This window comes from Hydra vulgaris, chromosome 02 (assembly GCF_038396675.1).
Source record: "Hydra vulgaris chromosome 02, alternate assembly HydraT2T_AEP".
In the NCBI taxonomy this organism is placed as follows: Eukaryota; Metazoa; Cnidaria; class Hydrozoa; order Anthoathecata; family Hydridae; genus Hydra; species Hydra vulgaris.
Window position 1 is genome coordinate 57,803,472 of NC_088921.1, and position 27,809 is coordinate 57,831,280.

General features: G+C 27.6%; 2 protein-coding genes across 4 annotated transcripts in view; both read right to left on the bottom strand.

The window, feature by feature from the left end:
* Positions 1–27,801, bottom strand: LOC136077055 (uncharacterized). 3 transcript variants are annotated; one of them, XM_065791487.1, is made up of 8 exons: positions 27,597–27,801; positions 25,047–25,228; positions 10,733–10,861; positions 10,175–10,345; positions 7,728–7,892; positions 900–1,120; positions 638–800; positions 1–266 (listed from the first exon to the last, which is right to left on the bottom strand). In XM_065791487.1, the coding sequence occupies exons 1-8, from the start codon at positions 27,701–27,703 to the stop codon at positions 46–48; spliced, it is 1,359 nt and encodes a 452-aa protein (XP_065647559.1). In that variant the 5' UTR covers positions 27,704–27,801; the 3' UTR covers positions 1–45. The 3 variants fall into 3 exon arrangements, with proteins under 3 accessions (XP_065647559.1, XP_065647558.1, XP_065647560.1); XM_065791486.1 differs by having other exon boundaries at positions 638–815; positions 27,597–27,787; XM_065791488.1 differs by lacking the exon at positions 7,728–7,892 and having other exon boundaries at positions 638–815; positions 27,597–27,787.
* LOC105846746 (U5 small nuclear ribonucleoprotein TSSC4) overlaps positions 1–27,809 on the bottom strand; it is a 71,865-nt gene that overhangs the window by 3,108 nt on the left and 40,948 nt on the right. The gene's annotated exons all lie outside the window — the stretch shown is intronic.

Sequence of the window (27,809 nt, forward strand, 5' to 3'; positions counted from 1 at the left end):
TGCAACAATACGATATGTATATTAGATAATATAAACTGTTATACATTATTTATCATCAGCATCACCCTCATTGTCCCGAAGTTGTGAATGGTATGCTGAAATAATTTTCAAACGTTTGTTTGTTGAACTGTCAAGACTGCGACGTTTGCGCCCTCCTGACCCATCTGACTTTTTGCGATCGCACGAATTACGAAGCCACGACTTCACGTTTTCGTTTACTTCCATTTTCGTAGCATCTTTTGTATACGGATTATGCTGTACTGCACCTAACCATAAAAAAAATTAAACATTTAATATAATGTACACAGCAGTCCTAAAAAAAATAGATGAAAATTTGGTTTGAAAGTAATTAAAAAGTCATTAGTTGTGCGATCATTAAAAGAATTAATTTTTTTTTCATAGTAAATATTATGGTATTTTCTATTATCTATTATTCATAGAGCATACTCGTGTTACCTAAAAGTTAAAACCTTATGTAAGGTCTAATACGTTATGATTTAAATCTTCGTAACCTAACAAAATTTACTTGTTTCATTACATGTACTGTACATTTGATGGAACATGCATATGTAAACTTTCCTAATTATAACTAAATGGCCATACACAACATAATTAACAACATTTATTGATCACCAACCGTAAATTGCAGATAATATTTTCATGGTTTTGATTCCTTGCTTTTGCCCACCTCGACCTTCAAAATTTATTTGTTGAGCTACTTCTGTAGCCATCAATTCAGAGAGCACGTTTCTCACTGTTTCTGCAACAGTTCGTCCACCGATCTGACCAAGATGCATAATCTGGAAAGTTTTATACTTTTTATAATAGACCCATAAAATGTTTACTCATAAAAACCAAATAAAAATCTGCAATAAAAATATTATCTAAATTAATTATACCAATGCATCCAATGAAGATTTTTCTAGTAGAACCTGCTCAAGATGTTCTAATTGCACAATAGAATACAATGGCAATGATATATTGTCAGGTAATGCAACAACTACCTTTGATGAGCCAACAACCTTTAGTATCATTTTCTGCTGCGTAAGACATGTATCTAATTTTTGTTCAATCTTTGTGAGACGAGCAAACATTGAATGAAGTAAGGTTGGAAGATCGCCTGAAAAAGATTATATTTAAAATGAACAAAACCGTTCAAGTTGTTAAATATCTTTATTAAATCTTATCCTACACAGTAAACACTGAATTCAGTAAGACAAACACTGAGTGACAACAAAATAATATTACCAATGTTTTTAAATGCTGAAAACAGCTCACTGCGCAGTATAAATTAAATACCTTGGTTATTGCCAGTTTCAGATTGCAATGATGTGCTCATTTTGATGAATGGTGTATGATCAGTTTAATCATACACCATCAGTATGATCAGTTGTTACTGTAATTTTGTTTAAAATTTATTTCAACTTGAAAGTTTTTTTTTTGAAAAAATACAGAGTAAAGAAATTGAAAAACAAGATAACCTTGTATTAAATTATAAACTATTTCTTTTTAAAACAATTGTTAACAGAGAATATACAAACAGTTTATATTTTTATATATTAAATATTAAATTAAAACTTTATAAAAGATTTTAGAAAAATATTTTTATATAGTATATTATTTTATAAAAATTATATACTATATAAAAACCAATATGGATTTAAATAAATAGCACTCCCAAACACAATATACTTTCAATAATATACTACAGAACCATTTAAAAAAGTTAAACTAACTTTTTCATTGATTTTCATTAATTTATCTAAAGCTTTTATTATTTCACAATATAACACTATTTCAGTATGAACATTAAACAAATTAAAATTTTGAAAAAACAAAATGGCCTCTTTTACATCCATACTGTAAAAAACATCATCTAAGTAAAGTGCCTATTCTTAAGTCATAAGTAATATAGATGACTTGCAAACTAAAATAACGACAGTTACAAACTTTTTGGAGTATTTCTATTGATGAAAATATGAAACGAAAAAGAAAAAGTAATTAAAAACTTTATCATCAACAGAAACATGCTGCACATTTAATTTATAAGCCTCCTATTAATTTTAAAGATGGTTTTTATCACCATCCTCCTTTAAATAAAAATAATATTCTTAATATATATAAATTTAATATTTTCAATGTACTGCATTTTAAGTTTGAATGTAAAACTCATATATCTCCAATTTTATTTTACAATTTTTATTCTTTAAAAGAAAAAGAAAAAAATACAACTTAAGAATTGAAAATATTATTCATAATCTAAAAATTCTTTCATGAATGTAACTTTTTCTCATTGAAAAAAAACTGAAAAAATCATTTTCTAAATATATATATATATATATATATATATATATATATATATATATATATATATATATATATATATATATATATATATATACTGTGCTGTGCAAAAGTCCTGCAAAAGTCATAGAGTCCTGCCATCTGGTGAATACTTCATAACTATTTATTTAAATGGTTGCTTCAGCAGCTGACTTTGTTTTTAAACACATTTTGTGTTATTTTATTAATATTTATCCATTTTTATCGGGTTTTCTCGTGGCGATCGGTGAATTTCAATTTTTGGCGATTTAGCAGGTATGTTAAAATTTATTTCTAAACTATTGTTTAGTTTAGTAATTGTAATTTAATGACATTTTATGCAGTTTTATAGTATTTTACTTATGGATTTATGTGGAAAGCATGAGATTTTAGTTTTTTTAGCCCATAAAATTGTTTTTTAATATCATGTAACAAAATTAGAATTTTTGGTAAATAAAATTTAAAAATTGTCATATTCTGTAGAAATAACAATTGTAATATTATTAATTATTTTATATTTATACTATTGCACTTTTAATATTTATTACTTTTTTTTATTATTTTATATTATTTAAAAATTTTGTTTACATTTTTCAGACATGACCGTAAAGAAAGTTGACGATGGAACCGAGATGTGAGGTGTTGGCGAAGGTTAAGGAGGGATATTTGTATCGGAAGGTGGCACAAATAATGAAAATCCACTACCTGACTGTATTTGGAATTGTGAGGAAGCATGCCGCAACCAACTCCGTACGCGATCTTCCCAGGGACGGCCGGCCAAAGAAGACCATGGTCAGAGAGGATCGGATGTTAGTTCGTATGAGTATGAAAAATCGTCGAATGACATCATCGGACATTAGGAAACAGTCGGCAGTGGACATATCTACAAGCACAGTCAGAAGGAGACTCCTGAAGGCCGGTCTACAAGGTTGTGTAGCGGCCAAGAAACCTCTTTTGACTGTTGCCCAGAAGAAAGCTCGATTGGATTTTGAGCGACGACATAAGGACTGGGGTGATGAGGAGTGGAAAAGGGTGTTGCGGAGCGATGAAAGCTCATTCCAGATGTTTTGTGGGGCTAAAAGGGCTTATGTAAGAAGGAAAGCCGGGGAAAAGTTCATCCCACAGTGCATTGTTCCAACAGTTAAGCACGGGGGAGGTTCCATAATGGTTTGGGGTTGCATGTCCTGGGCAGGGGTTGGCCAGTTGTACAGGTGTGAGGATACCATGAATCAACACCAGTATGTCAGGGTCCTCGAGAACTGTATGCTGCCATCAGCCAATTTGCTTTTTGGCAATGGAGAAGAGTTCCTGTTCCAACAGGACAATGCTCCTTGCCATAAAGCAAGGCTTGTGACTGCATATCTGGAGGATCATGATATACGGGTACTGAACTGGCCAGCCCAGAGTCCAGACCTCAACCCCATAGAGCACCTGTGGGAAATAATGTTTAAACACTTGCAAGGAGCAAACCCTAGCAATAAGGATGCACTTTGGGCCCATTTACAGAACATATGGAATGATATTTCACCAGCTACTGTTCAGAACTTGATTAGCTCTATGCCCTGTAGGATCAAGTCCGTCATCAAATCAAGGGGTGGGCAGACAAAGTATTAATAAACTGTGTAATTTTAAATTGTATGAACAGTTGCAATAAAAAAAATAATCCAAATCAATTGTTTTCAGTCGTTTTTATTTGTAACGCTACAAGAAAATAGAAAAAAACCTTAAAAATATTACTGTTATAATGACTTTTGCACAGCACTGTATATATATATATATATATATATATATATATATATATATATATATATATATATATATATATATATATATATATATATATAAATATATATATGCATATATATACATACATATATATATACAGTATTGTGAAAGATTTAAGAACTACCAAAAAATAAATCATAATTTATTTTTATTTTTACATTTTTATTTAATCGAATATATTTTTCTGGTAATAAAATAATAATAATAAATTTTAGAAAATAAACAAACAAAATAAAGAATATTGATAATGACAAAAAAAAAAAACTGTAATTTTTACCTAATACTTCATAATTTTACCATGAATTTTTAGGCACTCATTTATACGATTTGGCATTGAGTCTATTAAATTCTCTAAAATATGTTTGGGAACATTTCCAAGTATTGTTGGTAAAATATTGTGCAACTCCTCAAGGCTCCTTGGTGCTTTCTTGTCAATATCTTCATCAAGCCAACTCCAAAGATTTTCAATGCAATTTAGATCTGGGTAATTTGGTGGCCAAGTTTGATGCTCAATATTTTTGCTTTCGAACCATTCAGAGAATATTTTAGCCTAGTGACATGGTGCATTGTCTTGCTAAAAAATAAACAGAATACTTTGCTCAAGTGCATCAATTGATGGTAACAAGTTGTTGTTTAAAAAATCGACGTAATAAATAGAGTTGAGTCAACCATCAAACAATTTAAACATTTCGAAACCATATTCCAACTGACCCGCTACCTTGTTTTATTCTTTGATCAATACAATTGAGATTATATTTTTCTGAAGGCTACCTTTAAATCATAATTCGTTTTTTTCAGTTATCAACCTCGATATTCATCTCATCACTGAACATTACTGTCCTCCATTTTTCTTTGGACCATTCTTTGACATTTTGGCAAAATTCTTTTCGCTTTTTTATATGTTGTTTGGTATGTCAAGGTTTTAGAACAGCTTTTTTCCATAACATATTGTTAGCTATTAGTTTCCCACATACAAGTGATGCCAATGCTTGATGTCCATTTGAAAGCTTCCATTCCCTTCTTAATTTATGTGACCACATGGTTTGGTTTTTCTATGCCAACCTGATTAAAAGGGGATCATCATTGGGTGTCGTCAATTGGAGTCTTCCAGAACAATGGCAATCAACATAAGATTTCTTCTCTATGAATCCTTTGATGATTGTTAGCACCAAATTAAGTGATCACTTTATTATTTTTCCAATTTCACGAGTGGTTTTACCTTCCTGGTGAAGTACTTTTACATGATCTTCATAGGTAATAGCTTTTCTGCTCATTCTTTCAAAAGAAAATAATTTTTTTTTGTTTGAAATTAAATACTTTTTTTTTAAATACTTTTATTGGTTTTTTGGTAATGGCTCAGGTCATTAATAGAATATTTAAACAAAAAAGGTGAAAATAAATTAAAAAAAGACAATATTTGATCATATTGAAAATTATCATCTAAACCCATTACTGGTAATGCTTTATAAAAAAACGGTTTTCCATCAAACAAAGAACAAACCATTAAACCCAAAACTGGTTTTGTTAACTCATTTAGGAAGTTTACAGATTTACTAAAAATGTTACTTCCTTGATAGTTAAAATGTTTAACATAAATTTCATCAATTAGTAGGATAACCTGTCTTCCTAACTTTAGATGTCAACTTTATGATCAGTGATATTCTTGGTAGTTGTAGTCATCACATAATCAAAAGTAAAGAGTTCTTGACAATAAAAACTCAAATGCCCAGGCAACCATATCAGGAAAATACTTTATTTCACCAATAAAAATTAAAGAGTTCACACTTCACATCTGCTCAATAATAGTACTTTTCCTGTGATCAATTGGTAAAGAATTCAGATAGTATGATGCAGCATGGAGATGACTAATACAGTCAAAATAAACTTTGGAACACCCAAGTTCTCCAATATATCAGCAAATTGAAGATGTAAAGTTTTCATAGATATTTAATATTATTGAAATGGAAAAAGGTTTTAAATATTATTTTACTACAATAATCGTTGAAAGATGAAATAAGGTCAGTTTTCACAAAAACCTTCGTTTCATCAGGCGCAGTACTTCTTAAAGATAGCAACGATTTATTAGTTAGTGTTGGTGGTGTCTGTGGAGTTAGAATATGACTTGAACTAGTCTTTATGCCAACAATCTTCTTAAATAAAAATCTTTGAGCTATTACCTCGAGGTATAGCACTTATCCATCTTTTTTGTTCATTCACATTTTTTTTATTTAAAAAGCAAATTAAAATTTTCACAGACTTTGTAACATCATAGTTATCTCTGCGTCTAGTGACACAACACTAAAATCCATATTCTTCAAACCTTATTATTTAGCTCTGAAAAAAAAGCAAATTTAATATACATAAATCTAAAACTCATCGCATATTAAATCAAAAGATCACACTTTTTTTCTGGAATGCACCATTTTAAATCCTTATTTTGAAGTCTTATATCTCTGTAAAGTACTTTTAGCACTAAGTTCTTTCATTTTCTCCAACTTTTAGAATAATAATTCGTATTTACATATTTATATTTTAAAATGAGGTAAAATTCAGATCGTTTATTGGGTTTAATAAACCTGATGAACAATCTGAATTTAAGATATCAATTAAGATTGTTCTTCGGGTTTCGAAGTTCTCCATTAAGGCAAAGGTGACACTTTTATGAAATGTTTGAAAAAGGGGAATTGGATTTTAAAATAGACCAGGCAAAAGTGGGGGTTTCGTTAAATTTGCTTTTCAAGTCCCAAACATAGCCACCAGATAGAGCCATTGTCCTTTGATATATTTTGTTCTTAAAGGATGAATTGTGGTTGTAATATCTTGCTTTCCACTAATCTTTTGTTAAGCCAATATATATACATACATATATATATATATATATATATATATATATATATATATATATATATATATATATATATATATATATATATATGTATATATATATATATATATATATATATATATATATATATATATATATATATATATATATATATACATATATACATATATACATATATACATATATACATATATACATATATACAAATATACAAATATACAAATATACAAATATACAAATATACATATATACATATATACATATATACATATATACATACATACATATATACATATATATATATATAATATATATACACTAGGAATGAAGAAAATTGAGGTCGGCAATCTTTTGCTGACCTCAAACACCCTTAAACTTGACCCTATATATATATATATATATATATATATATATATATATATATATATATATATATATATATATATATATATATATATATATATATATATATATATATATATATATATATATATATATATAGAGAGAGAGATAATTAATTTGTAATCTCTTTAAGCAGTTTTCGATGGCAAGATCCTCATGTTCTTATTGTAAAATTAGCAAAATATATATATATCATACTTCTTGCTTATAAGTATTTTACTAATTCTTTAATTGTAAGCTTATTTTTAATAAATTTAAAAAAGTAATTTTCAATGATTTTTAGAACTGTTATTTTTTGTAAAATTTGATTTTTTCACACAATTTTTGTGATCTTTATATTGAAAAAAAAAAGAATTATAACAACTAATTTAACCTAATTTGCATGCCTCTTTCTTATTTTCAACTTCATAACTGTAAGGTAATTTATCACATTGAAAATAAGGAGAAATGCATTGTCGAGGTACTTTTCTTAAACAGTGTGATCCATTCCATATGTGATTTGAATATGAATCACTTAAGGTTAACCACTTTCCACAACCTAAAATTAAAATTTTAACTTTTTTTATATAAAAGTATTTTTGAAACTCAGCTTGTGCTTCATAATTTTGCAACATACTCCACCAAGCTCAGATCAAAGGAGGTCTAGAAAAAAAAACTTAATTAATTCTAGGGTCCTGTATGGCATTTGTAACAACCACTTTTTATTAAAAAAAATTTAGTGTATATTTTACAAATTTTTAACTTTTGCCTTGATTTTGAATTTTAAGTTAATAAATCTCACTAATAAACTGCATTTGAAAACAAACAAAAAAAACACTGTATTTATGTTTATTAAAGTATATTAATATTTAGCTTGCTTGTGATTTGAAAAAAAAAAATGGTATTAATGTTATTCTTGGAAAAAATTGAGCTCTTTATGTAGGATTAAATATGGCTAATAAATATATTTAAAAAGATTTTTAGGCTAACTATAATATGGTGCAAATATCACACAAACTGCTGCAAAATAGAGATTTTATTACTCACTGAGAAAAAGGAAAGAAAATATTTTAAAAGATTTTGATGTTCATTAAACAGATGCTTCATTTTTTTTTTTCTTAAACATCTTTGCTTCCAACAAGGCTGTAAGCAACCACTAATTAAAGTTGGAAGTTACTGGAAGAGAAAAGATGAAGATTGTAGGGGAAAATAAGGATTGACAGAGGACTTAAAAGATTGCAAATTATATGAATCAGGAAAACAAGATAAAGGAAGCAAATTCCAGAGAACTGATGTTCAAGGAAAAAAACTAGAGGAATAAGAGTTTTTGGAGCACTTATTGGAACATTTAAAACTTTTATAATTATTTGAAAATTTTTTTAACTTTAGTAAATAAGTTAAAAAAAAACTTTGTATAAAAATTAAGTTAAAAAAAAACTTTGTATAAAAAATAAGTTAAAAAAAAACTTTGTATTGGAAAAAATCAAGTAAATTAATTAATAAAACCAAAAAATAAGTAGAGGTCATTGTCCTTTGTGGTTTTTCAAAAAACTACAAGTTTGTTGTACAAGATAAAATTCCAAATTTTCACTGGTACAAAATTTTAGCAAAATTCTATCCAACAATAGTTTATAACAAAGTAAATAATATCTTTAAATGCAACTCAATGTTTCATCTCTGTTGTTTGATCGAACATGTTAAAAAATGTTCATCAATATAAAAACTGTAAACACTTCATGCCACCATAAACAATGATATAAAACTATGCTATTAATTGTACTATGCTACTAAATATAAATGGTTCATCATTTACAATCAGTCACAATACATTTCCATGATGGTACTGGTGAGATTGTGAAAAAAAGTACCATCAGTTGCTATACTTAATAACTAACAACCATATATTTTTAACATCTGCAATGCTTGATTTTTGCCAAAATAAAATCATACGAATTACCTTTTACAACATATCTGAGTAAAATATGATAATCCAAAGTGAAATAAAGGAAAGATACACAACAGAAAAAAACATTACCAGACATTCACAGTTATCACAATTTTACATAAGTAGCCTCAGAATAAGTACTAAAGTTGTTACTCAACAGTTGAAATATTCATTTTTAATTGATTGTTAAAGAACATCATGATAACAATCCATTAGACTAGTTAAAGATATTTAACAAAAAAGACAAAAAATAACAACTTTTAAGTAAAATTCATGCATCTATGTTCTTTTAAGTCATATTATTGTAATTTTTTTATCTTTTATATCTCAAGATTCATTTCTTTTTGTACAAGGTGACAGAAAATCCAAGAAAATTGTTAAAATATTTTGAAATCAAATTTTTATAAAAAAGCTTTGATTTTCCTTTCTTTTATTTTTGAATTAAAAAATAGATATGTTAAAATAGATAAATTAATATAAAAAAGTTAAAGTTAATTGTGTGATGCAGTTTTATTTACAAAAATATTAAGTAATAAAAAAAAAGTCATCAAGAAATTGAAAAAAGAGTATCAATATATCTGAAACTGCAAGGAGTTAGATACTAGAATTAAAGTTGAATTACTTTTATGAATGTAAAAATGTGAACCAAGCAGAGCTGACAACACGAGTTTCAAAGTGGACGGGCATAATCATCAATTTTTGAAAAAAAGTTCTTTATATCTAAAATTCTCTAATATAAATTTTAAAAAATGTCCTTTGGAAAAAAAGTGGAGGAGGAAGGAGGGACGTGCCCCCTTGCCCCCTCAGTGTCATCAGCTCTGTCAAAAATAATTTAAAAAAAAAGAATTGATCAAGGTAAAATATTTGTTAAAACAAAATTCAAAAGTTATGTGCACCTTTTTCGTAACATGAAGCTGTTTGACAAACGTCACACATATTGTTTTCAACTTCATTTTTTGTACAAACATATATTTTCAGCTTTAAAGTAAACATTCTTTTTGAAGGATTGCCTCTGCAGCTTCCACCAATATTTTGGTTAAGCTTGCTTTCTGTTTGCTCAGATGTACCTTTAGAAAAAATTATGAAACCATTATTTATTAGTTATTTATAAAAATTACTTATTTTCCAATATATTTATTTTTTAGAAAACAATTGTTTACTTAAAGCTTGTTCAAAATGTGTGTCCTATGCACAACTGTAAAAAAACAAACAAAAATAAATTATTGTTTAGTTGACCATTTAAGTTTTAAATCATTTTGTGCTCTATGCTTAAACATGTCAGGTGGTCAATTTATCAAAATAACAGGTAAAAATACAAATATAGGATATAAAAAACTAAAAATATATAAGCATATATAAAAAAAAAACAACATAAAAATACATAAAACAAAACATAAATACATAATACATTTTTTTTTAAACTTAAAAAATTATAATAAAAGATTTAAAAATACTTATTAAATAATAAGTCATTCCAGCCACAAATTTTGGTTTAGATTTTGAATCCAATGGATTGTCATCAAAAACAATATAGTGTGAAAAATTTTTATTGCAAAGCCAAGCAAAATTTGATGAAGGTAAAACTAAAAAAAAAAAAAAAAAATTTTTTTTTTAAATTTATTTGTAAAACTTTTTTATTATTCTGATTTTCTTCTTAATTGTTATGTGTTTCTTATGTTATGGTTTTATATGAATGAAATGTTATCTGCATGCATCCCATGTGTATACAATTTTAGGTGCATACACTAGGGTAATAACCATTATTATTATTTTTTTGTAACGAAACTGAAACCCCTTACATTCGAGGAACAATTGTATAAAAATGACAGTAGCAACATTAATTTATAAAAAAGTTGAGAAAAGTTCCCCCACCTTTTTATTTACTTTCTTTCACTTTTTGCGCAGTTTGAATGTGGGTTTCAATTTTACAATGAATTTTTATGACGTTCTAGTCTACTTTTAATCAGGTTCTGGTCAGCTGTTTACATTTGTTTATAAATAAAGCATTAACAGATGGTTGTTAATTTTAATTTATTAGTTTTTGATTCTAATTATACTATACTATATGAACTCTTGCCAGCTTGGGGCAAGTTTTCTTTATATAATTATTTGATATTTTATTTATTTTCTATTTATAGAAAAATAAATAAAATATAAAATAAATATATAGAGAATAATTATTATTTCTATTTTTTATTTCTGTAGAATATTTTGAAGCATAGGAAATATTTTTAAATATTTTGGATAAAATCTTGTTTTCAGTGCAAAATTGCAAGTCTTACAGAGTGGAAGAAAAGGGAAAGACATTAATCACCTTAAAACCAAAATAAAATGTCTTATAGAAAATACAGCAACAGTGTAAAGTCAAACAAATGCATTTGGACGAAAAATCTCCTCTCCTCTTCTAAACAGAAAAAGGATCTAAGGATTTCATCTGTTGAAAAGTTAACCAATCTCACATGGAAGCCAACAAATTCAAAATCTTGGAAACTTCACTTTTCTGTTCAATAGCGTAAAACTGCGACTGGTTTGAATCAAAATTTTGATTACGGATATAGAATTTCTCTGTAGGGAAATTCTAGACTTTCCATTATTATCTAGCGCACTCATCAGAAAGAAACTCAATAGTCTAATTGATCTATATGACAAAAACAAACAAAGAATCATCTAATAAATTCACTGGAACACTTTCTCAGTTAATTGATGTCACCAACATTAATGGAGAATGGAAAAGCACAGAGGATAAATAGCTCTTTTTCAAAAATTTCAAAGCAAAAATCCCTATTGTCTCCAGATTATCTATCAAATCAGGTTATCCTGCTACTGGTAACATGTAACCCAGTACAATCTGCTTCATATCCTGCTGCCTTGTAGGATATGCCCTTTTAGGCAAAGGCTAGAAGATGACAACTCCGATTTAAAACACCATCTGCCTTGTGGCTCTTGGTTGAGTAAAGGCTAGAGTTGGTGTCTCGATAAAAATACTCATCTTGGGCAGATGTTAAATGCACCCTGCTACTGTCTTGTAGAAGGCCTCCTAGGCAAAGACTTAAGGGGTAAACAGATTCTATCTGTTGACCAGCCTCGCACCCCTTCTTCATCTATTAGGCTGGCGCAGATGTCTTTTTATTACATTGTTTCCAGTTTAGGATGTTGAATGCTGGATCTTCTTGACTCAATGCATGGGTTTTGCTTGTGTCTCTGTTTTTATGACTAGGCAACTCATTCTATTATCTCCTAATGAGGGTACAGCTCTAAAACTCAGTTTTATGGTTCTGAGGCCGGCTGGTAGTCAGGTTTCCCAAACTCTGTGGTAGCTCTCAGAGAGGCTGATTCCATCAACAGCTGAAAAATATCAAAGTATTAACAGTGCCATGTTGCGCATGGATGGGGTCCCTGTTTGTACTTTTGGTGTGCATTGCGGAGGCCACATTTGAAGCCCTTTGTTACGGCTTAGGGTTTATTAGTAGTAAAGAGGCAATTGCTTGGGCTATTAAACGGTGTTCTGAGTACTATCTATGCTTTGAATCAAGTTCTTCAATCTAATTTAAAAATGAATATAGTACCAAAAACTATAAAACACAAAAAACCATCATCATCACCAAGTTCTCTAAACCTATCATTCACTAACATTCGTGGTCTTCGAAGTAATTTTTCTTCTGTTGAGTCTTATCTCTTGCAAAGTTCACCAGACCTACTTGCTCTTTGTGAGACTAATTTGAGTTCGGCTGTCTCATCTTGTGATCTTAGTGTTGATGGTTATCTTCCTCTAATTCGTAAAGACTCCAATAGTCACATGCTTGGCCTCAGCATTTGCATTCATAAGAATTCAGCCATTTGTCATGAAACTAGGTTTGAATCCACAGACTATTCTTTCATGTGCTTTCGCTTAGCACCACTTCACTCTTTTGCCTTTCTCTTTGTTCTACATCGCTCTCCTTCATCTCAAGACCGCACTCTTTTTGACGTTATTTCAGATAATATTGACCAAGCTCTCTCTCTTTATCCATCAGCTAATATAGTTGTTGTCGATGAAGTTAATGCCCACCACTCTGAATGGCTTGGCTCTAGTGTCAGTGACTCTGCAGGCATTAAAGCCCACAACTTTTGCCTTTCTCAATCCCTAACTCAAATAGTCAACTTTCCAACTCGCTTTCCTGACAACCCAAATCATCTACCTTCTCTACTCGACTTATGTCTTGTTTCTGATCCTAGTCAGTGCTCAGTTTCTCCACATTCACCCTTAGGTGCTTCTGATCACAGTTTGATCTCTCTAAAACAAATATCTCATTCTTCTTCATCACCTGAATCCCCCTATTATCGAACCTCTTACAACTACAGCAAAGCTGACTGGGATTCTTTCTGTGATTTTCTTTGTGATGGCCCTTGGGTAGAAATCTTTCGTCTTCCTGTCGGCAAATGTGCTTCTTACATAACTTCGTGGATTTAGGCTGGTATGGAATATTTTGTTCCCTCTCGACAATTCCAGGTTAAGCCTCACTCTCCTCCATGGTTTTCCTCACACTGTGCTGCTGCAATTGCCTATCGAAACCGTTACTTTCATATTTATCAGCAAAACAATTCTCCAGAAAACAGACGTCTGTTTATTACTGCTAGAAACAATTGTAAAAAGGTTTTGTCTAACGCCAAAACCTGCTATTCTCAGGTCATGAAATCTCGTATCTCCTCTCAAAAATTAGGCTCTCATGACTTCTGGAGAATCTTTAATAATATCAATAATAAGGGCAAATCTATAATTCCACCTCTCTTGTATGGTTCAGACATTGTCACCTCACCTAAAGACATAGCCGAATTGTTTGCTAAAAACTTTTCATCAATATCATCTCTTGATTCCACTAGTTGCGTTCTACCTGATATTGCCAACAAACAGGTTGATCCATTGCTTGACATTCATATCACTTCAGCATCTGTATCTAAAGTGATTTCTTGTCTAGACTCTTCTACAGCTTGTGGCCCGGACAACATACCTGTTATTGTCTTGCAGAAGTGTTCTCCAGAGCTGTTGTATATACTCTCAAAACTATTCAACAAGTGCTTATCAGAGTCTTGTTTTCCAGCCTGCTGTAAAGCGGCATCTGTTATCCCTATTTTCAAAAACTCTGGAGAGTGATCTGACTCGTCTAACTACTGTCCCATTAGTCTTCTTTCATAAGCAAGGTTTTTGAATCTTTAATTAACAAACACTTAATCTTTCATCTTGAATCTAATAATTTACAATCTGATCATCAATATGGATTTTGATCTTCTCATTCTACAGCTGATTTGCTAACAGTAATAACTGACAGGTTTTATCGTGCATTAGATAAAGGTGGAGAGGTTAAGGCCATCGCTCTTGACATTTCAAAAGCTTTTGATAAAGTTTGGCATGCTGGTCTTCTCCATAAGGTTTTTTCTTATGGTGTATCCGGCAACATCTTTAAGATCATTCAATCCTTCCTTTCCAATCGTAGCATAAAAGTTGTCCTCAATGGACAACACTCTTCTTCTTATTCTGTAACTGCAGGGGTTCCTCAAGGTTCTATCCTTGGCCCTATACTCTTTTTAATTTACATTACCGATCTTCCAGATATTCTCACATCTAAGGTGGCATTGTTTGCTGATGATACTACCATTTATTCTTGTCGTGATAAGAAACCAACACCCTCTGATTGCTTGGAGGAGGCATTTGAGCTTGAAAAGGATCTCATTTCTGCTACAGCATGGGGCTCACAGTGGCTGGTGAACTTTAATTCAGATAAAACTCAATTTTTTTCAGCCAATCGTTATCAAAATAATTTAGATCTTCCTATATTTATGAACGGTGACGTACTCGATGAGTAACCTACTCTTCATCTTCTAGGATTAACTTTTACTTCAACTCTTTCTTGGAAACCATATATCAAATCAGTTGCAAATTTAGCATCTGCTAAGGCTGCATCTCTTTATCGAGCTCGTCACTTTCTTACTTCGGATTCTATTCTCCATCTCTATAAATCTCAAATCTGGCCTTGTATGGAATACTGTTGCCATATCTGGGGCGGATCTTCTAATGATGCCCTTTCTCTTTTAGACAAGGTGCAAAAACGCATTGTAAACATAGTTGGACCTGCTCTTTCAGCCAACCTCCAACCATTATCACATCATCGTAATGTTGCTTCTCTTTCTCTTTTCTACAAATACTATAATGGGCACTGCTCTAAAAAGCTTGCATCTCTTGTGCCACCTACTAAAATTCATTCTCATGTTACGCGTCATTCAATTAAGTGTCATCCATTTTCTGTGACTGTTCCTAAGTGCTCCAAAAACGCTCATTCGTCTAGTTTTTTTCCTCGAACATCAGTTCTTTGGAATTCGCTTCCTTCATCTTGCTTTCCTGATTCATATAATTTGCAATCTTTTAAGTCCTCCGTCAATCGTTATCTACAATCTTCATCTTTTCTCTTTCAGTAACTTCCAACTTTAATTAGTGGCTGCTTGCAGCCTTGTTGGAAGCGAAGATGTTTAAAAAAAAAAAAAAAAAGATTGATGGTAAAAAATTGCAAGGGGAAGAGTATCAAGTAGTTCTACTGAAAAATATGATAACTGAAATCAAACTTGGTATACCTAAATGTGAGAATAGGTCTGCTGCATCCATTCATAAGGAACTATATCACCTAACTAATGAACACAATGCTTGGGTAAACATTAGCATGATAATCTGTGACACGTCCACAGTAAATACTGGTCACCTACATGGGATTGTAAAGCTCATACAGGATGACCTTGAGTAGATGTTTTGAGCAAGAGCTTTCAGAAACCACAGATTGATAGATGATGTTAACATCATCTGTCACAATGATGATGTTAACATTATCTGTTGCAATGATGATGTTAACATCATCATCATTATAAAACAACTTCACATTGGCCTCGAATCAGCTGAAAGAAACTCCCAAATTTACATCAGGCAAGATGGAATTCATGTGCAAGATATGCTGTTATAGCATTCTTTCTGATGCCAAAGAGGCGTAGCATCCTTGCTCCAGCATGAAACTTTATCTGCTACGAATAGACAAATGCTTGGTTCCATTCACAACACTACAATGAAACCTCCTTCAATGAACTCTATTCCTCACTCATCAAAATAAAATGCAAGATGGCAATTAAGTATTTAAAGACGCATCGGTTAATAGAGGAGTCAGTAATTGACATTCCCAGATCTAACGAAATTGCTAAACGTGCTGTAAAACTAATGGAGGAAATTTATGCAAAATCAAGAAAAATTGAACTTTTGAATCTGAAGTTCATAAGATATATTTTTTAAATATTTCTTGTATATTTTGTACAGATTAAAAACTGTTCTGTTTCTTGTTTGTTAATAAAAATTGCTTAGTTATTACCGTTACTCTTTTGAATGATAAAAAAAACATGTCCTTTTTTTGAAAAAAGTTTTTCACTTTTTTTTCCGAAAAGGAGGCCTCTCTTTTTCTTTTTTTTAAAAAAAATGCTATTTGTATTCTTAAATAAAATAAAAAGTTTCAATTTCAAGTGATTTCATAAAAAAATAAAAATTTTTCATTACCCTAGCATACACTTTATATTTATACTATTTTATCCTAAGGCATTTCTCATGCATACAATGCATTCTGTATTCATATGCAATATGAATACAGAATACATTGCATACATAATACAAAAAAAAAAAAAATGTTAATTTGATAAACAAAAAATTAGTTCTGTTTAATACCATTTTACTTTTATACTTCAACATTGTTGTTAAATTATTGATGGTGTAATGGAACCATGTACCATCATTAATTTTTTAAATGTAAATTCCTCCAAGAGTGACAAGCCATGATGACTTACATAAGGCAAATAGAATAGATATTGATGTTTTAAAAAATTAAATAGAATTAAAATTAAAAAAACGTGATGGCAATTATAAATGTTAGCCCGATTGACTATCAACATGCTTTATTTGTTCCTGATTCTAAATCCAGCATGTTTTCTTTGATTATCTTCATCTAGTAGTATTGTTTCAGTATTTTGTTCCAGTAATATATAATTTATAATATAATTATTTTTGTCAGTTATTTGTTCCAGTATCAGTTATTTGTTCCAGTAATTTTTTAAACTCAGTGAATCAATTAATGGGACTTTGCTTGTGTATCCTTGGCAGTGTCTATGCAAGTTTTTGTGTCTCCTACTAAAGATACAGCTCTAAAATTTAATTTAATGGTTTTGAGGCTAGCTAGTTTACCAAACTGTGGGTAGCTCTTAGAGAGTTAGATTCCATAAACACCTGTAAAATATCAGAGTATTAAAAGTTTTATTGTGTGTATGAAATGTGTCCTAGTTATTGTTTTTAGTGAGAATTGTCAAGGCCACTTAAAATCTTTAGTTGCAACTTTAGATTGACTAGCAGGAGTCATCTCCATAAACTTATTGGTTCGGCTGGCAAGGACTATCTATGACTGAATAACTTTGGTTTAACTCAAACTTTCTTAAAACTGTTTTGAACTCCTTGAATTATATTATTTTTATTATATTATTCTTTACTAATAAAAATCTCTGGTAAAGTTAAACCTTGGATCAAACAATTGTTAAGATAAACTTTATTATGTGCTCTTTAGCAAATTACTTCCAATAACTCAAATAAAAAATAAAAAAATATAAAGTACTGCGATTAAAAGAATCTTGAAGAAGTTGTTGTATTGTCAATTTTTTTTTGGGTAAAATTTTTACTTATGGGTGTAGAACATAAATAATATTTTTATTTAAACTAATATTTTACAGCTGCCAAAATTCAATTAAACAGGCTCTTCGCTTTATTTGTTAACAATTTTGCTTTTAGATTCAACTGAATTACATTTTTTTAAATACTGAACTATATACTTGTACAATATTACTTTTGAAATCTTTTAACATCGCTATTAACAAACATTTTCATAAGTTATTAGAAAAATTAGTACCTCTTTATTTGCTCTTATATTCGCTTTATTTGTTAAAAATTTTTGCGGTACATTATAATTAATAATTAATAATTTGATTATCAATTTATAAGTTGTTTAATCAAGAGATAGGGCTTACAGATTAAAATTACTTTCTAGCCCAGCATTCTGGACTAAAAAGTAAATTTCATTCATAAATGTTTTAATACGATTTTCAATCAGGATAAATTGTTCAATCAGATATACAACTAGTAAAAAGGGGGAGATGTAAGTTCGCTATTTATTTTTCGATATGGCTCTTGTACAAAATTATACAAATTATATACAAATATTTTCTTTAGCATCATTAACCAAAAGTCAGGTAAAAATGAGCGCAGTGCACTTTTTATATTTTTGTATCAAATACTACATGTTGAGTATTTTATATATGTAAACAAAAAAAAGTACTTTAAGTTTGTAAACAAAAAAAGGATAAACACAACTTTATTAAAATTAAAAAATGTTTTACAAAATATTATACAAATTATGTAACAGTCATGAAAAGCATATAAAAAATATTTTTAATTGGTATTTTTTACAATGAAAATTGGTTTTTTAAAAAGGTTTTAAAAATTTTACTGCTACTTTTTAATATTTTAAACCTGATAATATGAAGTGTAACAAAATCATAAAAAATAATTTTTTTTTTTTTACAAGCAATTTGTTTTTTTTTTTCATTTATTATTATACATAGATAAAATACAACTTAACCAAATACACAGGCACACACAAATTTTTTTTTTGAAACTGTATATAACAGAAGCTGTGATTATTTTAACGTTGCCATTAACTACAGGAACTCTAGTATCACAACAGGTTACCTAAAACAGATAAATTTTGATCGTTTAATCCATAAACGAGATAATTCCAATAAACCAAACTGTGCAGGAACAAAAAAAAATTTTTAATATGCCCATATATCCACTTATATGGACATTTATTGTTATTTTTTCATATTTATGTATTAAAACTATTAATAATGTTGATATCCACAATAAAGTTGATTTTACAAAAAAGTGGAGTTATCTTGTTTGCAGATAAAACTAGTGATTTCCAGCTTTAATATGTAATGTTTTTTTGAAATTTATATTTTATGTTATAATAACTTCTTTTAAGATTAATCCGATGATGTAATTATGCGATATTCATGAACAAAATTGATTATTGTTACTTATAAAAATTGACAATTATTAATTTTTTTTAAAAAAAGAAGCCTTTTAAAGATTATGTTAACAAATATTTCATTATATTACTTAATTTAGTAATCAAGAGTGTTATAAATATTAAGAATTAAATATAAACATAGAGTGTTATAAATATTAAGAATTATGTATAATAAATACATTTACTATGCATTTTATTGTTATTTTGAAAATAGTTCCTCTTGTTTTAAAATCTCGATTTCTTTTAGTTAAAATAACTATTCTTGTATGCCCAATAAACAGAGGAGAGAATTAATTAGCATAAGGTTTGCAATTTTTCAAAATCTAAGATTTCTAAAAACAATTTAAATTTTCTAAATACAACTTGAAGTTTGTCTCGCATTCATCATCTATGTGAAAGATTCTTATATTATAAATGTGTTTAAATAATAAAGTCGGCACATTTAACACTGTAAAGAGTTAATTTTCTTTTAGTAAGTTTATCTTTTCTTAGGTAAGAATAGGTAAACTTACTAAAAGTAAGAAGATTTAAGTTTCAAAATTTTTATTTTTTCCAATATTAATAAGTAGTAAGAATTTCTTTTATAAATAATAATAATAATGGAATTTAGTTGAAACTTTTTAAAAAAGTGTGCTTATTCACTTTAGATTCTAATTCTAACATACTGTAGTACAAATTAATTTAAATATTTGTCAAAGTACAACATTTTTATAAAATTTTATACGTACCCGATCAATTTTATCAATGCTGATTTAGAAAAAGGCTATAGGCTTTTTCTAAATCACCATAATCGACAAATTTTAAGTGAAAGTTTGCCGCAAACATCATGAAATCTCATTAAATGGCTTCCACCTGTATTATTTCAATACAGATGTCAATTTGAGCAGCCAATTACTTTATCTACAAAATAGTATTAATTTGAAAAACAAATAAATACTATATTTTTCTTATTTATTTGTTTTCGATTTGATTTTTTTTTTGTTAACTTGCACAATTTTATGCAAGTTGACAATGTAAAATTTAATTTCATGCATTTTGTTTATATATAAAATTGAGTAGATTTATTCAGGAAGATGAGGTAGTTTATATATTTCTGTAATTTATAAATTATTACGTAACTCATATATTTCTGTAAACTATTTTTAGGGAGCTAGCTTAGAATTGGAGCCAGTTTTGGAATTTAAAATAAATGTGGGATCTGGGGCTAATTGAGAGTCCCAGTGATCCAGTTTTTATAACTTTTTCACCTTTTAATTGATTTGGAATTACCAATTAGGATTTTAAAAGACTTTAAAGAATAAACATCACTTGCTAATTATTATTCTGAAAATGCACTTAAAATACCTTACATTAATGCTCAAAAGAAAACTAAACAATAATTGGTTACCTTTATAAAACAATAAAATAAAAATGAAAAACATGCAATTGATTTATTTTAAATTTAATAATTATCAGAGTCAAGGTTCAGAGATTTCTGAGATTTGGTTTCTTTCAAGAAAAGCTGTTGACTTTGACACTTTCTTTTAACCTTCTCTTCATTTTGTTTCTTTTTCTTTTTTTGATCATCTTGTTGAGTCAAAAAAAAATCGATTCACTGACAGCATGAGGCATCTTAACAAGCCTCTTCAGACTTTTTCTACTTATCATGACATTTTAAAAAATTTTTCAGGTAGTTTTTATATGGAGAATACTGTCAATTCTCATAAAATGCATTTGATGAAGTGGATAGTTCATTAAAAATGTTGTTTAAACTGGGTAGGGCTGGAGTGGTAAAATTTGATGCAAAATCACGTTATTACATTCATTGATTCTCTAGGGATTTGATTATCTGTATAAACTAATCCCTAAAGAACTGGTTTGACACTTGTTCTTTAACATATATATTATTATACATTTCTAGAGTATAATTATTATAGGTTTGTATTTTTGAAGAAGTTATAGTTTTTATTATAGTCGCACTTCGTGTTAAAACATCTGGATTATAATAGGCAATGGTTTAGATGTGGATATATTGTTTTTATTACAAACTTTAAACAAATTCTTATAAAGAGTAAATTTTTTTATAATCAAAAAAAAACTTCTTTTATGGATATACCTCTATTATTAATTTTTTTTGCTTGAATTTATGCTTGAAGCAATATAACTCTTGCAATGTCTTTATTTATATTTACAAGTTTTATTTTGCGAAAAACAGTAGTTTTAGAAAAATAGTATTTTATAAAAGTTACATCAGATTCATTTAATTAACAGATTGTGCAACATCAAAAAAGTAAAAACAGAAATTTCCCTCTAATTTAGAAAGAATATTAAATAAAAAAGTTATTTAAATAAACAAAATAAGATTTTTTTTAATCTATTTTTCTTCCTTTATTCCTATTTTTTACAAAAAAAAATATTCCTTGTAAACATGTTAGAACTTAAAATGCATCAAAAATATTCATAAAGCCTAATTTTTTTTTAATTTTTAATTAAAAAAAAAATTAACGTTTAAATTTTTTGCTTTAAGACAAGTTAAAGCACAACTGTATTATTTAAATATTGAAAAAAAAAATGCTGATAAAGTCAGGGGCTATTTTAGATTGTTTTCAATAGCGTCTACCATATTTGGGCGCCGCCTACATTAAAAACTGAGGACCTTTTTTTTTTCTTCATGTTTTTCTTACGTTATTTCTTGCTTTGTTTTTTATGAAAAAAATATTTTTTTTTGCAAAAAAAACGCTGAGTATCTGCTAAAGTTTGCCAGAACCAAGGGGGTATTGCCGCCCAAACCTTTTTCCTAGAATAGGCCCTGAAAGTAGTTAGCATGAGTTTTTTTCTTAGAGACAAGTAATTTTTTTTGTTTGTTAATAACTTTTAATAAAGTAAAAAATCATTAAGAAATAATGAAAAAGAAATGTAAAATATTTTAATTTATTTATACAAATGTAGAGTAAATAAAGAAATTATTTTATATTAAATGATAATAAAAAAAGTAATATTCAATTTAATTTTTTAATATTAAAAAACAAAACAAAAAAATTGAAATAAAATAGACATTCCACAATATGCATCTAGAAAAAAACACTAGATTTGTTTTTATTAATTAATAAAATAAACTTTTTTTGTAGTAATTTACTTTATTGCGGTAGTTAAAAAAGTTAACGTCGTTATATTAAAAAAAAAAATTAAAGATAAATTTATGACGTCAAAATCACAAGGAGCTCATGAGATAAGGCATTTTTTACTTTAAACAAGGCCTGCAACATTGGTTTTAAATTATTTAAAACCACAAAACGCAATCAAAAACATTGTAAAAATATAATAATGCATGAAATTTAATACTTTTGAATTAAATTTCGGGTAGATTGCACGAAATATGATGTCTTCAATAACTCATGGGGATTTTCTTTATATCAAAAAAACATAAATTTGTAGATGTTTTTTTTATATTTTTACTCGTCACTTAATTTTAACATGTTTGTCAAAATTGGATGACAACTTGTACTTGCATCAAAGAAGTACCGCACTCCATTGTTGCACAGTTGAGTTTAAAAGTTAGGTATAAAAAGGTTGAAATCTTTTTATCTTATGCGAAAAACTGTTGTATGATGACTTAAAACATCTTTTTCATTATAAGTATTTGGAATACATTGTCACATTAACAACAACTGGATGGAAAATAATTTTATTAACAGAAACGTAATACTTCAGTTTTATAACACTGTTATAAAACTGAAGGCAGTGTAACTTTTTTGATGCCAAAGGCAATTAGCATGAAATTCGATGCTGCTGTAAATTTGCCAACTTACCTTTGTTAAGAAAGACTATAAAAAAACCAATGATCAGAACAGATAGAAAAATTTAACTATGATGTTTATTCACCTTAGTAACATATTAATTTTAAATCTATATTTTAATCTGGATAAGCAATTCTAATATTTTAGAGATATAAAGAAAAAACAAACATTTTTTTTTTTTTTGCCAGAAATGCTTTTATTTTATGTTGTCACAATTTGCATGAATGCAAAACTTGCTGATAATTATTTTGCATTAAAACAAAATCTAAATAATTAATAATTTATAAATATTTCTAATTCAGAAATAACTCCTTCAGAAATTTATATTATTTAAATTAAATTTCTACCATAACTCAATGACCAGACCAATGGAACTATGTCTCGGTCATTAAATTGTCTTACAAAGCAATAATATTTTAAAATCATCTCAACTAACCCTAGCATAACTTAAACCAATATTTGTGCGATAAAGATCATAGTTTTAAAATTATTTCAAAAAACTAAGTGGCTTTTAAAAGTGTAATGCATCATAAAAAATGTTAGACAATATTGTAGCATTTAAAAAATGTAACCAATTGAAACATAATGTAATGTAAAAAATAGTAAAGTGCTTAAATATTATAAAAATTATGCCATAGTGTTGCGAATTTGAACTTTTTTTGTGTGTGTGTGACAAAGTCACCAATTGAGACCAATTATTATATATTTAAAATAAAATAAAACATGATCATTAGCAGTATAACAATGATAAACAAGTATTTATTAAATTAAGTTTATTTAATTATAAATAAAATATGGTAACTTTGTTACCAATTTAAGAGGGAGTGTAACGTAAAATGTTTTAAGAGCTACAAATTGTTTTTGTGATTTTATAATAATAATATCAGTAATTAATAACAAACGTTTAAGCATTTGAAAGCAGGCTAACTAACGAAGTGCGGCTATGATAAATGCCATGTTTTTTTTTTTAATTTCTTTAGTTCGACTTTTGGCATTATTTTAGCTTTAGTTTTCCTACTGTTAAAATCTAATTTAATTAAATTATATTTTATGAGTAAAAATGTTTTTCTACTTGTTGTTAATTTAAATTATTTTTAATAATAGGCTGACATTTAAGGTTAAAACCTAAACCAACACAATTAACAAATAGTTTTGATTACTGGAAACATTACAAAACAGATTTAACTGTTAATTATTTTGCTAAGTACCATGCTAATTGCTATTTTAAGCCACTTTGTTGTATTTGCCATATTAAAAAAATTAATATTTATTACGCAAATATTGTTATTTTAATAATATTCTATTTTTGTTTTAGATTTTTACTTTATTTTTTTTTAGGAATAATGTAACACATAATGAGGGTGTTAAACTTTATTTATGACATCTCACATTATAAATCTTGTTTATTTAAAAAAAATTGAATTAAGTAAGGAATTTTTTTTTATCAACATACAAAATAAATAAAATTTTAAGGAAAATCTTAAAATCTTATGAATTTAAATTATAAAGCAAAGCTGATTTAAAATGTTTTGCCTAATTCATTGACTTGTTACTAAGAATATTTTATTTGTTATTGAGAGTTATTTAATAAACTAAACGTTGTAAAAACCCACTTGCGTGGAGAAATATACACTCTATAGGTAAATATATATATACAAAATCCATTAAAAAAACACACCGACTGAATACAAAAGAAAAAAAAAATTTAGATTTATGATCTAATTTTATAGCAACATGTTATCTTTATCGTTACCAGATAAGTAAAGATATAAAAAAAAGATATAAAATTATAAAACTCAACATTATCTGAACATAAACTTTTTTATGAAAAGTAACAAATTTTAATCATAAAAACTCACAAGAAGTGTTACATGTTTCATAATTTAAAAATTGATCTTCATTAAGTAGATAAATTTTTTCAAAAAGATCAATTTCATTGGGATGTTGAACTAACTGAAGAGAATTTAGCTCTGCTTTAGGACATATTAAATTAATTCGATCATCTATACGTGCTTTGAGAGTTAAATTTTCACAAGAGAACCTAAAAAAAAAGGTTTAAATATTACATTTCCATTATGTAAATTACCAAATAAGCAGTAAATATACAGGCAATATGGTAGCCTTTAAAAATCATTCTTTTTACAGTAATGCTATAAATACACAACATAACTAAAAATCATGATGATGATGATAGAATACCATTTGCTAAATTAGGCATTATATTTACTTTTATGCCAAATTTAGAGGATGTCTTTGAAATAGTTAAAAAATTTTAAATGTCTATAATTCTATAATTGCAAACCAACTTGTGAAATCATACTTAATGACAAGGGAAAAAAAAATGTTTATCATTTATAGCAAGGGGGCGAATTACCTCAAATTTATCAGATTTATCAGAATTTTTGCTGAAAAAATGAAAATAAAAATAGTAACTTTGCTATTTTTGTTGCAGTAAATTGATTGTTATTCTGCAAAAAATTTTGTAAACTGGTAAATTTGAGTTAATTTGCGCCTTGAACAGCTGTTGCATCAAATACTAGAGTGATATCTTTTGATTTAATCTCTGCAACTTGAAAGTTTAAAACTTTTATCAAAACTTTGAAAGACTTTTATAAGACTCTTACAACTATGATATTTTAAATATTATTTGTATAAGAAAGATGTTAATCCAGGTAATACAAATACATGATAAAAGTACTAACTGTTATACACTAAAATTAAAAAAAAAACAGAATCGAGGTAAATAAAAGCAATATATAAATATATATATATATATATATATATATATATATATATATATATATATATATATATATATATATATATATATATATATTTGCTCCTTTATCAACTCCAGCACATAAATCTTGAGCCCATTTATGAATTTCAAACAATAACCAATTAACTTTGAATCTTCTCCACAAATAAAGCAAAATCAAATACTTTTCTTATTTTTAATTTTTAATGTCAATTCCTTTTTATTAATTGTTGCATTTCTTTTATATTTCGTATTTTTTACATTTTCTTTATTCTGTGGTAAAGATATTTGGATTGACGAGATAGAGCATCCACCATTACTGTTTATTGGGATAGAAGCTAAATTATTTTAATGAATTTTTATTTGGTTTATAGACACTGTTTCATTTTCATTTATTTTTTTATTTTTCTGTTTAACATACTGCAGAAAGTAATTCTTGATTATTGATGTATAACGGAGAAACAATAAAATTGTCATCAAATTCAAGCCTGTTACATGGTTACATACTAGTAGATTTAAAACCATTCAAAGCAATATCCACACAAACTTATTTTGAGCAAACAATTCCAAATAGTTCTGACACAGTAGTTTGTTTAATTGTGTTTTTAGGATTTGTTCTTAACCAATAAGATAAAGCTTTGTTATATTTGGTTTCCAGAAATTTAAAAAAAAGATCTTTTAACTAACATCCTCTGTATATATATACATATGTATATATTAAATTTAAATCATATATATATATGTATATATATATATATATATATATATATATATATATATATATATATATATATATATATATATATATATATATATATATATATAAATAAATAAAAGTAAGATGAAAAAGAACAACTTTTTTACAGTACTTAAAGTTTCATGCCGTTTGCGGCACTCATCAGCCATATATTTAAATCATATATATTTCTATATATATCAAATATATTTAATAATATAGATGCGTTTTGTAAAATATATATATATATATATATATATATATATATATATATATATATATATATATATATATATATATAATTTATATAAAATTGTCACATATAACAACAATATTGGGTAATAGATAAGAAGAAAGGGTCAATATGATCAAAAATAACATCAAAAAGGTGCAGTCCTGAGAGAAAGAAAAATAGGGAACAAAAAGAAAGATAATTGAGTTATAGGGCAATAAACAGAAGCATACAAAAAAACGGTAGGAGGATGTTGCGTAAGTATAAGCTCAGGCCAAGCATGTTACTATTGAGTTATCAACAAACCAAAAGATGGAAAAGTCAAACTAATCATATAAAAAGTAAGTAAATCGGTGAACTTTGCCAGACTTGAGTTTCAACAAATAAAAAGTTACATTAAATATCACAATTATTTGTAAAAAATTAAAACCAGATAGGAATGATTGGTTTATTGTTATTATTTACAATATTGTTACAATTACTTAATGCAAATTGAAGACATTTTTTTTTTGTAAATGAAATAATTCTGTTGTTATTTGAAATTGTTATTTAACACAAATTTAGACTTTTCCAGAAGTTACTTAACACAGACACCGAGAAGAAAAACTCCTTTTTTAATATTTGAGTTCTTTATTATATTGAAAATTTTTAAATATTTTATTTGTATATTTATATCCTCTTACAAGTAATTCCTTGGGTCCCATAATAAACTCGGTAGAATGGCTGCAAATGTTTCTGAATGGAAATAACATCTCCATATTAACACTGTTATAAGTCTACTAAACTTCATAATAATTTTTCTTAAAACTTTTTTATTAAATATAAATTGAATAGTTTTAACTCACTTGAAAAATTTACATCATTTTACTAGACAACAAAGGAATGTATAAAGTAAA